Source organism: Oncorhynchus keta, chromosome 5 (assembly GCF_023373465.1).
Source record: "Oncorhynchus keta strain PuntledgeMale-10-30-2019 chromosome 5, Oket_V2, whole genome shotgun sequence".
NCBI classification, from domain to species: Eukaryota; Metazoa; Chordata; class Actinopteri; order Salmoniformes; family Salmonidae; genus Oncorhynchus; species Oncorhynchus keta.
This window is the reverse complement of record NC_068425.1, coordinates 5,372,798-5,385,703: the sequence shown is the minus strand read 5'-3', so window position 1 is coordinate 5,385,703 and position 12,906 is coordinate 5,372,798. Positions and strand designations below refer to the sequence as shown.

The 12,906-nt window shown below is 42.0% G+C and overlaps 2 protein-coding genes across 3 annotated transcripts; both read left to right on the top strand.

Moving 5' to 3' along the window:
- The first annotated feature begins 3,158 nt into the window (after window positions 1-3,158).
- On the top strand, window positions 3,159-3,749 carry LOC127929982 (MIEF1 upstream open reading frame protein-like). 2 transcript variants are annotated; one of them, XM_052518573.1, is made up of 2 exons: window positions 3,159-3,371; window positions 3,611-3,749. In XM_052518573.1, the coding sequence occupies exon 1, from the start codon at window positions 3,159-3,161 to the stop codon at window positions 3,369-3,371; it is 213 nt and encodes a 70-aa protein (XP_052374533.1). In that variant the 3' UTR covers window positions 3,611-3,749. The 2 variants fall into 2 exon arrangements, with proteins under 2 accessions (XP_052374533.1, XP_052374532.1); XM_052518572.1 differs by having other exon boundaries at window positions 3,607-3,749.
- On the top strand, window positions 3,612-12,222 carry LOC118384374 (mitochondrial dynamics protein MID51). The gene is made up of 4 exons (XM_035770853.2): window positions 3,612-3,758; window positions 3,996-4,176; window positions 7,400-7,662; window positions 7,834-12,222. Exons 1-4 carry the CDS (start codon window positions 3,612-3,614, stop codon window positions 8,659-8,661), a joined length of 1,419 nt encoding a protein of 472 aa, XP_035626746.1. The 3' UTR covers window positions 8,662-12,222.
- The last annotated feature ends 684 nt before the right edge of the window (window positions 12,223-12,906 follow it).

Sequence of the window (12,906 nt, the reverse complement as noted above, 5' to 3'; positions counted from 1 at the left end):
TGCCTAGTTAATTAAACATTCCTATTTCAGTAAATTAGCAAAATTGCCAAAAAATGTCCATACTTTACCTCCAGTCAAGGTGTCAAAGATGTGTGATGAGCCTCCTGAGGTTTCACACCTATATTTATACTCTGATGCATGTTTTTTTTTCTTATTGTATACATAGTAAAACCCATTACTTATTTTTCCCCCTTAGTGGGAACTGTTCTTAACATATGTAGTTTCACTTTCATCAAAACTAGTGCTGCTCCTGAAACTCACTGACCACAACTACCCGAAGCCCCCTGAACTCAGTTGCCTGAAACCCCTCTGACCTGAGATGCCCGAAGCCCCCCTGACCTCAGCTGCCCGAGACTCCCTAACCAAAGTAGGCCTCACCAGCCTTAGATAGACACACCTTAGACATAACTGTGCTGTACATTTTTCTTATGAATCAGATACGATTTGTTGGCATTTTAACATTTTATTTTACTTTAGACATAAGTATTCAACATTTCTCCTTTTGTCAGTCTTTCTATTTTATTTTACCTTTATTTTACTAGGCAAGTCAGTTAAGAACAAATTCTTATTCTCAATGACGGCCTAGGAACAGTGGGTTAACTGCCTGTTCAGGGGCAGAACGACAGATTTTGTACCTTGTCAGCTCGGGGATTTGAACTTGCAACCTTTCGGTTACGAGTTCAATGCTCTAACCACTAGGCTACCTTGGAGTTGTGTTTATGAAAAGGTATCTCGCTGAAATGTGGGGCATTGGCTATGTTTCTGTTTGTTTAAGATTATTATTTTTTGAAAGAATATAATTAATTGTAAGCCTTTGCATAGGATTAATGACAACGCAGATTAATGGGACTTCTTATTTTCACTAAAGGTAATTTAGCAGACAAAATACTCTGACATTCCTAATGGAGACAAACATTTTGTGATTGTATGCAAGCTGCTTAGGTAGCTAGTTGTGAGATTTCACCACTTAATGGCATTTGGTTCCCCAATTTCAGAAAGCACTTTGCTTAATTAAGTGTAATTCCTAAGTAACTGTTTCTTCAATTACCTAACAATGTAGATATTTATGATAACAATAAAAACTACTTTTTATATTTTGTTATTAGTTATATTATTTTATTTTGAACTGTTGGGTAGGGCTTGCAAGTTAAGCATTTCAGTTTACTTGTGCATGTGACAAATTAAACTTGAAACCACCAGCAACATGGTGCCCAGCCCGTATGGGCTTATAAGACACGACATCAAGTGTCAAGTAGGTGTGCAAAAAACAAAATTGTTACATTAAACAAATTAAATGCATTTAACACTTAGCTATTACAATTTTCACCTTGTCTCTCTACACAAACAATACACTTCTCCACCCCAGGAAAATAATTTGTGCAATGTAAAGAAAAACTCACATTGTGAAAAAGAACTTCAACCTGTGTTCATCCTGTAATCAAACACTTCATGCGTGAGCACCAACAATTTTACCAAACAGAACATGTCTCAGGTCATCATACAGAGGGCAATAAAACACTAAATGAGCTTCACTTTCTATTAACCCAAGATTACACAAGGAATTGTGTCGAATCTTAGCTGCTCACAAACTTAACCAATATAGTACATATTAATATGAGCTTGTTTTATTATATGTGTTTCATTTATCCTTGTCTTGTCCTGGTAATCAGTGATGATGCTATAGGTGATAAAACAATTTCCTAAATTCGGATTAATAAAGTAATACTCTACTCTCCTTTAACCTACTCTACTCTACTTATATAGTCTTATTACATTGGTTTATGATCTTATTCACATATGTTTCCTTATTAGACTTCTATATAAAAATGTATTCCATCATAGAAAGGTGTATAGGTTTGTAGGCTAAATAAGACTGAGTGCTGTAATGTCACATTTCTCAACCATAAAAATGGTTCAAACCGGATGTAGTAATTCCAGTGCAAAAATAAGTAGCCAATAGCTTCCGGTTTGTCATTCTGACCCCGAAGCGAGGGGGAACTGTGTCTGTTGTACTTATAAGGAGAAACCTTTGAAATCGTTTCTCAAACGTAAGTTCAGCGTTCTCCCTTGACGATGTAAAATGTTGTTCTGTCAATATCGTATATTTGTATTCAATTGATTGTGAGTATCAGCTCCTCAATGTGCAAGGTCAGCATCGTTCAGAAGCTAACGTTACTGTAAAAAGCTAATTAACGTTAGCTCACTAGCTAGGCTAGAATTAAGTGATAAAAAAAAATAATATTAGCCAATCAAAGGGAACAATACGATTGGTACTAGTTTTGCTATTCTAGTATAGCTAATTGTTAGCTCACTTATCGTATAGTCTACACGGGAAACAGCAGCTAACGTTTGGTAGCTAAATTGCTAAGGGGTGTTCTGCTGGACGAGTGCTAATGTCAGATGAAAGTGGTTAGTTAACTATTTCAGTATCTTTGGTGTATCTTATGTGTTGCTCTGGTCTGACACGGCTAGGCTGCATGCAGACTAGACCTGCGTACCATAGCTAATGTTAGATAGTTAGCAAATTAACTTGATTTGCTGCTGGGTGGGTGTCATTTGTGGAAGGTTCTAACATGAACCTGTTCCAGAAACCTCGTAAAGTACAAGGATGCCAACAAACAACGCATACAAAGTAGCATGATCAATTCACCAAGCTAACTAACTCACCACGTAGCTTATTCTTAATGTTTGTTCATAGGCTACCAGAGCGAGGATAGACGTTTTTTTAATTTTTTTATAAACGTGAGTGAAAAACGTAACTAAAATTGCCCACGCCCTATCCGGTATCTTATTCTGCCGCTGTACAACTTTGTATGCGTTGTTTGTTGGCAACCTTGTTATTTTTGGAACAGATTCCTGTTGGGACGTTACACAAATTACATCTGCAACAAATGACCAGTCTCATCTCTCGTCATCCACAAAGGTCATCGAGCTACATATGCCCAATCGTATCAAGTAGTTTAGTTACTGTTCAGGATTAGTATAGCCTAACTTGATCCATGTTGTCCTTCCACTTCACCAGTTGCAGATGCCTAGGTGACAGTGTTTGAAAATCTACGCTAATTCTACCCTTTGTTTAATGATTACCTATTCTATTGAAATAAATACATGTCCTATCTCTCCTCACAGGAGTCCTCCCATCTCCATGTGCATCCCTAATGGGCGGCTGGTCTCGTAGTGCGGTGCTGGAGCTGTACCGAGCACTGCTCCGTGCAGGGTGCCACCTTCAGTACACAGACCGCAACTACTACCGGCGCGCCGTGGCCGGCGAGTTCCGCCGCTGCCAGGCTCTGACCGTGCCGAGTGACAAGGAGGCCGCACTGAAGAGGGGCCAGTTCTTCCTCAGCAGTAGACTGGGGGGGCTGATGTAGGTGAGACTCAACCATCCAACACCACCTGCTTGTGGCAGATCACTAACAGGTAAACTATTCAGCTATTTAACTGACCATCTATCCTTTTGCTCTCATAAATTAATAATACATATTTTAATAATAAAAGGTACACAGTCCTTGAGTTATGGTAATAGGAACCCAGGACTCTTTACGTCTGAATCAGTACTTTGTTCTTTTCTCATCATTTTCCCTTTCTAACGCTACATTCACAAAGACAGAATGGCGGGAGTGAACGGTGACCGTAAAGGAAAGAAGGATGACAACGGCATGGGCACGGCCGTTGACTTTTTGCTCTCTAATGCCAAGCTTGTGCTTGGGGTCGGAGGAGCTGCCATGCTTGGCATTGCAACACTAGCAGTCAAAAGAGTAAGTGGGACATTCTTTAAGTTAGATCATTGCAATTCTATTCTTGTAAATGTTATTATGTACATTCTTTGTCCGTTGTGCCAGTTCAGTTGTAGGCTAAATGTGATCACCTCTCACTGTTTGGCATCTGATCTCTACATCAGTAATTTTACTGTTTTTAACCACGAGTGGAAGACCTGTCCATTTCATGAAACACTCTAATGGACAAATATGCTTTTCAATTCCATCTCCTTTCAGATGTATGACCGTGCCATAAGTGCTCCGACCAGCCCTACTAAGATGGAACCATCAGGGAAAAGGAGTTGGGAAGAACCAAGCTGGATGGGCTCGTCACCACGGGTACTTAACCACGACATGAGGTCAACAGTGAGCAGGTCACTGCAGACTCTACCCACCTCCTCCAACTCCTTTGAACCAGGTATGGTACACTAATATATTTAGGGTGTCACACACAATGTTTCGCATTACAACTATCAACATTGCTCATTTAGCAGAGTTACAATCGTGCCGTTAGCTCACCCTACAGCGTGACGGCACTGCCAAATTGGTACTTTTTCGATGGTGCGACTGGTTGTCAAGCAGGACGATTACATGTGTTGGCAGGGCAGAGGATGCGAGATCAAGTACCGGTAAGGACTGGTGAGCATGGAAGCTATAGGGACGCCTGTTACACTCTCACTTGCTCACACTCACACGCATTGCCTCAGAGCGAGGCCTGAACAGTAACACTTGGGATTGATGTAGCAGGTGGTCACAGTGGGGTAGTAGTGTGTTTCAGATGGTTTGACCTCATCTCTGTGCAGTGTTTTCTAATCCTTGGTTGTGTCTATTGACGACAGGATGGCTGATGTCAGGATGGCTGTACTTCCTGTATTGTGGGTGATGCTACTGACTCTGTGCTTGTTGTAGGAAGCTATAGGGTCGTTCCATTTGATATCAACCAGATTTTGACCGCACATCTTTTGATTTAAACTAAACTTTCCATACATATTTGCCCATGGTTTAAGTGATCAGAAAACTACTTTTTGGACCTGAATGCCAACACAATCAGGAGATGGAGGGGCTCAAAGTTGACCAATTTTTGCATATCCCAGCATACCATGAGATGTCCATGTATTCATCACTTGAAAAGATGAACGGTTAAGTTTGATATAGTTTAAAAGCTTGAAACCAGGGTTGCCAAACTATTATAAATTGTAGGAAAAGTATGTATAATGTTCAATTTCAATTATCTAAAAACATGTAAACTCAGGCAAAAATTTAACTAAATCTATGTTGACGCTTAGACCCTAATGAATATCATCTGAGGTGTATGTGTTGCGCCTGCCATCGGTTGAGACACAGTATACTCTTGAATACCAGGTGGGTGTCATTTTAATCATAGAAGTATAATTCATAGAATGGACCTATCCCTTTAGACAGCTGCAATTTAGCTTTTACACCATTGAAAGTAATTGAATTGACATCTTACATTCCAATTACTACCATGAAGATGGCCGCCGGTCTACCCACCATCAAATGTCATTTTAAATGGAAATGTTTTGTCCACATCAACAAACTATCATGGTCTAAACATACTAAGACAGTCATGAAGAGGGCACGACAAAACCTATTCCCCCTCGGGAGACTGAAAAGATTAGGCTTTGGGTCCTCAGATCCTCAAAATGTTCTACAGCTGCACCATTGAGTATCCTGACTGGTTGCAGCACTGCCTGGTATGGCAACTGCACGGCCTCTACAAGGCACTACAGAGGGTAGTGTGTATGGCCCAGTACATCACTGGGGCCTAGCTTCCTGCCATCCAGGACCTCTATACAAGGCGGTGTCAGAGGAAGGCCCTAAACTGTCAGACTCCAGCCACCCTAGTCATAGACTGCTACCGCACAGCAAGTGGTACCGGAGCGCCAAGTCTAGGTCCAGAAGGCTTCTTAACAGCTTCTATCACCAAGCCATACGACTCCTGAACAGCTAATCAAAGGGCTACCCAGACCCATCTTACTGCTGCTACTGTTTATTATCTATGCATAGTCACCTTAACTCTACTTACATGTACATATTACCTCGACTACCCTGTGCCCCCCGCACATTGACTCTACCGGTACCCCCTGTATATAGCCTCGCTATATTTATTTTACTGCTGCTGTTGAATTATTTGTTACTTTTATTTTACATCTTTTACGTAACACGTTTTTTTCTTAAAGTATTGTTGGTTTAAAGGCTTGTAAGTAAGCATTTCACTGTAAGGTCTGTTGTACACCTGTTGTATTCGTCCGCACGTGACAAACAACATTAGATTTGATTCTATCTATATTTATGATTTTAATAGAATTCGTATGGAAGATTGACATTTGTCATTTAAAACAACTGATATTCCCCATTCAAGTCAATATTTTCTGTGTGGACCTCCAACCAATTGGAAAGTAGAAATGTCAATGTTATTCCCATTTTTAGTTACACCTAGTCTCTATTATGTGGGGCGGCAGCGTAGCCTAGTGGTTAGAGCGTTGGACTAGTAACCGGAAGGTTGCGAGTTCAAACCCCCGAGCTGACAAGGTACAAATCTGTCGTTCTGCCCCTGAACAGGCAGTTAACCCACTGTTCCCAGGCCGTCATTGAAAATAAGAATATGTTCTTAACTGACTTGCCTGGTTAAATAAAGGTAAAATAAAAATAAAAATTAAAGTGCATGCTGTGTCTCAAATGATGGCGGTCTCAACATAAACCATTCTTTTTTTTGTTTTAAAGGAATGACCAAATAGTTTGACAATCCTGTTAGTAAGCCTTTAAATTATATCAAACTGAGCCATTTGATCTTTTCAAGAGAGCGAGACATTCAGTGTCTGTCTCATGGTATGCGTCATAGATCACAATTTGGCCACCTCTATCTCCTGAATGTTTTGGCAAGTTATTTTCTGCCCACTTCTACCATGGGCATACATGTATGGAAAGTTTTGTTCAAATCACAAGGGTGCGGTCAAAGCTATTGAAATTGAATGGAACGACCCTATAGTTTTGTTAGTAGAAACCCCACTAAATAGACTCAAATGGCTAGTTTCTATTGAGCTCCATTAGATATGTGTTATAAAGTTAAAAAATACCTCGACGTCTGTGGTATTTTGGGTGGTTCTCTTATGCCGGGTGTACACTACACAACTTTCAAAATTGTAACTTTGCTGAGGCTCTCTCATTTAACGACCGCCTTTCGTGTCGTTTCTTTGTCTTCCCAACGTGTATTAGTGCTCAAGCTAAACGATGTGGCACAAACCGGGAGGCTGGGGGTCACACACTACAAGGTTCTTCACTTGGTCGTGAGGATTCTCCATACCACGCTGTCTCGCGAAAAACAAAAACGAAACGTGTCTGATCTCAACAACTAAAAATAAATTGTGTGGTGTACTTCTGGCTTTAGTAGTAGGTTACTCTCTGTAGGAGAGGATAGTCTGTAAAGCAGCCCCTCTCGTGGTACGTGTTCCCATTAGTTGGGTTGGATTTCCTGTCGTCACCCAATAGTCTTACTTTTGTTCTTATTTAACTCCCATGCCCTTTCAACATATTTGATTTACTTCATTATTAAGGTTATATGCGATAACCCATACCTGCACATTCCTAACCTCTGCCTGTCGTGGCTGTATCCAACTCAGACTGCATGCGGAGGGCGGCGGGGCGGGGACGTAGCGCTGCAGGTGAGACCGACCTCTTCCGGGCCAGGATGCGCCTCTCCCTGCAGGAGAAACTGTGGGAGTTCTACCAGGAGCGTGTGGCCATCCCCGCTGAGGAGCAGGCCACAGCCCGCCGGGCTGCCCTGGACATCTGCGCAGAGCTGAGGATCTTCCTGCACGCCAAGCTGCCCGACATGCCTCTCCGAGAGATGTACCTCAGCGGCAGCCTCTACGACGACCTGCAGGTAATATGAGGGTAGAAAGGGTAAAGATATCACTTCACAAGCCATTTGCTTAGGAGTGTTGTGACCACATACAATGCTTTTTACCTCGGTGCCTGTCTCTGGGTTTGAAAATGTTATGGTTTTACAAGAGTAACACCATGTGCTCTCTGACTCTCTCCCACTCTTTCTCAGGTGGTGACAGCGGATCACGCTCAGCTCATGGTCCCTCTGACCTTGGAGAAGAACCTGTGGTCGTCAGTCCCCGGGGAGGACACCATCATGAACGTTCCGGGCTTCTGGCTGATTCGCAGGGAGAACCTGGAATACTTCCCCCGAGGCAGCAGCTACTGGGACCGCTGCATGGTAGGTGGCTACCTCTCCCCCAAGTCTGTCCTGGAGGTGTTCGAGAAGCTGGTGGCGGGCTCCATCAACTGGCCGGCCATCGGCAGTGTTCTGGACTACGTGATCCGGCCGGTGGTTCCTTCTGAGACGCTCACCCTGGAGGTCCAGTACGAGACAGACCGCCTTCTTTTCGTGGACTTCCTGCCTCTGCTGGTGATGGACGACGGTGCCTCGCTCATCGCCAAGCCACACAGGCTGGCTGCGGAGCGCCATGAAAACCTGTGGCGGCAGAGCTTCCGTGTGGCGGAGACTGCGCGCCTGCGGGCTCTGGACCAAGAGGACGGGGGCTGCCGCTGTGCCTGCCTCAAGGTGACTAAAGCCGTGTGCAAGCTCAACCCGGCCCTAGCGCGCCTGTCGGCCAGTCAGCTGACCAACACCATACTGCTATTGAGCGAGAAGGAGGGCGACTGGACCCAGGAGGCGCTGGCTGACCGCTTCCTGCAGTTGCTCCGCTCTCTAGTGGGACACCTAGAGGCTGGGAGGCTCCCCTGCGCCCTGGTCCCCAAAGTCAACCTGTTCTGTGAGCTGACGCCAGTGGAGGTGGATGAGCTAGGATATACCCTCTACTGTTCCCTCTCTGACCCAGAGGCACTCCTAAGGACTCCTCAGTCTGACTAAGTCTGGTCATGGGTTCGAGGGTTTAGGACAGATGGTATATAATTCTAAGATTCCATACTGCAGAAGAGGATAGGATATGTAATTCATATGCGCTTCAGATATGGACCATGTCCCCTGTGATCATGTCGCTGTGTGATTGATTCAACATCGCGTCTCTGGAGTCCCGGTTTCATCAATCGATATGTTTCTCTTGTACTTTTTATTTGTGTAATTGTGTTTGATAAAGTAGAAATGCAAAATCAACCACTTTAGTATGGGGGTTTAACAATGAATACAGGATCATCCAAATACCAGTTAAACCTCAGATGATGAAACCAGTCTCTTCATATGGTCCCTATGCTGCACGTAAGCCGTTTATAAGTAGTACTGTTCAGAGGGGTATACTTTAAAGCATGATCAAGGAGTTGGCCAACTAACTTGCCTAGATATCCTGAAATAACTTCAAATGGGCTTGGTCTAATTGACTTAACAAGTTATTTCTGTTTGTTTATCAAAGTTGAAACTGTTTTGTAGTATACCCCTTGGGTTAGGACTCTGTTTGTTGAATTGGGGATTGTTTCATTGGCTAATATTATGTAGCCAGTTTGGATTGAATTGTGTCGGGGGGGGGGGATATATATTCATTCTAATTTGTGGGAATGGAAATTGGGGTTTATTTGAAAGCTATTTTGGTGGCTCCATCCTCAGATTGCAGGTCTTTCAAACACATATTATGATGGGTAACATTAGTTTAATGCTAGTTAATATCATGTCTGAACAGAGGCATGAGAAAGATCTCTCAGAACAAGCCTCCATAATCGGCATTATTGTTCTCGACATTTCTAGCTTACTATTAAGCTGAGACTTGGAGGCAGGTTGCTTCTTACACTCTGCCATGAGATGCCAGTTCAGATGGATGGATAGTTTGGTGACAGCGTCAACACTGTCGCCCCTAACAAGGTAAATGGTCTTAAGCACTGTTGTGGTCCACTAGGAAATAAGACCAGTGAAACATGACAGGGGTTTGTTCTTCTACTGCAGGGTACTTATAGTACTGTAGCCTGGTATCGTACAGTTTGTGCTGTAGCCAACTCTTCTCGGTGTCGTGTTTGACACGGCAAGGTTAGAAGAGTTAGAAATGTAAAGAGTTGCTTACAGTGCATACAGTATGGGACCAGGCTACACTTAGCCTACTCTACCGCTCTAACTGTGTAAATGGATAGAATGTAATGGTTACCATGTGAGCCGCCGCGAAAGCAAATAAATTATTGTGGTACGACTGAAATCTTGACATTCTTGAGTTTAAAAAAAAAAAAAAAACTATTTTTCTAGATTTCTTGAAGTGAGTTTTTGAATTTGGTTCAAGTTATAGTTCTGAAATTGTAGCAAACTTTGCAAGGGTGGAGGCTGCTGAGGGGAGGACGCCTCATACTAATGACCGGGGTGGAGTGGTGTCAAACACATTCATGTGTTTGAATCCATTAACTGCATTCCAGCCAATATACTCCGTTCCAGATGTTATTATGAGGCATCCTCCCATCAGCAGCCTCCAGTGGTGGAAACGCCCACTATAAAGCCTAATGTATAAATCATATAGGTTTCCTATCTTCATGGGATTTTAAGTTGCGGATGATTTGTGTTTTCTAAGACTCCTCCCACAAAGTTGTTGAATGAAAGAACGTTGCGAAATAAGAATATATATAGTTTTATGTTAGGAATGTGTGCCGTTTGCATGAATAAGAAGAATACCAATGTAGAAAGTTAATCATACGTTGGGTTATTGTTATACACCTCTGTACTGTCTGTTTATGACGTCAAGTATGTCTTGTGACGTTAAGATAAAATACTTGACCTATATGTTCATTCATAGGTCTTTGTTGGTTAAAACTGGTTGTTGCATACATTTGTATGAAACAAATCTGGCATGACTTCCTCCCACTCATAACACAAAATGGTTGGTGTGCTTTTTTTTCAAATGAAATTTTGCGATAGTTGGGATGTTAAGCTGAGAGCAAATTTATCAAAGACAGAGCACCTCTGTCAGTTGCTGTGGAAAAAATGTTTCCAGTTGTAAATACAGTATTTGTCAGTTTCGTCTTTCAGGTTTGGTCTTGCTTCAGTGGCCCCTACTGGTATAAGGTAACTGTTGCTCAGTCATGATATATTGTCTTCAGAAAACATTCATACTCATTTGTTACAGCCTCAATTTAGAATCTATGAAATATATATATTTTTCTCACCCATCTACAGATAATACCCCAAAGTGAAAACATGTTTAAGAAAATATATTTTATTTAACTAGGCAAGTCAGTTAAGGACAAGTTCTTATTTACAATGACAGCCTACCGGGGAGCAGTAGGCTAACTTCCTTGTTCAGGGGCAGAATGACAGATTTTTACCTTGTCAGCTTGGAGATTTGATCCAGCAATCTTTCGGTTACTGGCTCACCGCTCTAACCACTAGGCTACCTGCCTCCAAGCTGACATATGACAGAAATATGTCATTGACATAAGTCTTCACACCCCTTGGTCAATATATGTTAATCACTTTTGGCAGCGATTACAGCGTTTGTCATTCTAGTTAAGTCTCTTAAGAGCTTTGCACACCAGGATTGCACATTATCTGCACATAATTTTTTAAAATTCTTCAAGCTCTGTCAAGTTGGTTGTTAATCATTGCTAGACAGCCATTTTCAAGTCTTGCCATAGATTTTCCAAGACAGTTTTAAGTCTACTGTGTCTAGGCCACTCAGGAACATTCAATGTTGTCTTGGTAAGCACCACCAGTATACATTTCGCCTTGTTTTTTTAGGTTATTGTTCTGCTGAATTTGACTGTCTTATGGAAAGCAGACTGAACCAGGATTTCCTCTAGGAGTTTGCCTGTGCTTAGCTCTATTCTGTTTCTTTTTTATCCTAAAAAAAAACTCCCTAGTTCTTGCCGATGACAAGCAGACCCATAACATGATGCAGCCACCACTATGCTTGAAGATATGAAGAGTGGTACTTGGCAACGGGTTGTTGGATTTGCCCCAAATATTACACTGTGGATTCAGGACATAAAGTTGAATTCTTTGCCAAATTTTTTGCAGTTTTGCTTTGGTGCATTATTGCAAACAGGATGCATGTTTTGGAATGTTTGTGTTCTGTACAAGCTTTCTTTTCCTTCTGTCAGTAAGGTTAGTATTGTGGAGTACCTACAGTGTTGTTGATCCATCCTCAGTTTTCTCCTATCGTAGCCTCTTAACCGTTTTAAATACACTTTGGATGGTGTATCAATGGTGTAAATAATAACTTCACCATGCTCAAAGGGATTTTCAATGTCTGCTTTTTTTTAATTTTTTTTTTTTATGTACCCATCTACCAATAGGTGCCTTTCTTTGCGGGGCATTGGAAAACCTCCCTGGTCTTTGGTTGAATCTGTATTTGAAATTCCCTGTTCGACTGAGGAACCTTACAGATAAATGTGTGTGGATTACAGAGAAGAGGTAGTCGTTCAAAAAGCATGTTAAACACTTATTGTGCACAGTGAGTCCATGCAACTTATGTGACTTGTAAAATAAAACATTTTACTCATGAAATTATTTAGGCTTGTTGACACGACATTTCAGCTTTTCATTTTTACAAAATGTGAAAAAAAGACTAGGGGTGTATATTGTCTTCTGTGGTATGTTAGTGTGGATATTGGAGCAAAGGTATGTTCAGTTTAGAGACATTTCCTTTATTTATGGTAGTTCCATTAACTTTACACTTAGACACGGGTGGGTAGGTATTCATTTTGGTGCTCACTGTGTGCATTTAAGGGGGCTGGTCAATCCCATTGACATATAAGATCAACCCACATTGAAAGACAGCCAGGGTTAATCTGGTGTTGACATCCAGCAGACAGACTGGGATTTAAACCAGGTCAGGTAGCAGCTATAACCATCCCATGCCCAGATGTCCAATCACAAGCCTTCTTCGAGAGTGGGCTCCCGAGTGGTGCAAGGCACCACGACAGACACCCTGGTTCAATTCCAGGCTGTATCACAACCAACCGTGATTGGGAGTCCCATAGGGCAGTGCACAATTGGCCCAGCGTAGGTTGTCACTGTAAATAAGATTCTTTACTGACTCGCCTAGTTAAATATAAAATAAATCAGCAATTTGCTCATCTGTGATTGAAAGATATGTAGTGTCTATCCTGGTAGGAGTGGAAGGTGTGCGTGGTACAGTAGAGCATTTTTCAAGAACATCTTCGACATGTTATGGAGATAGTTTAGGATTAT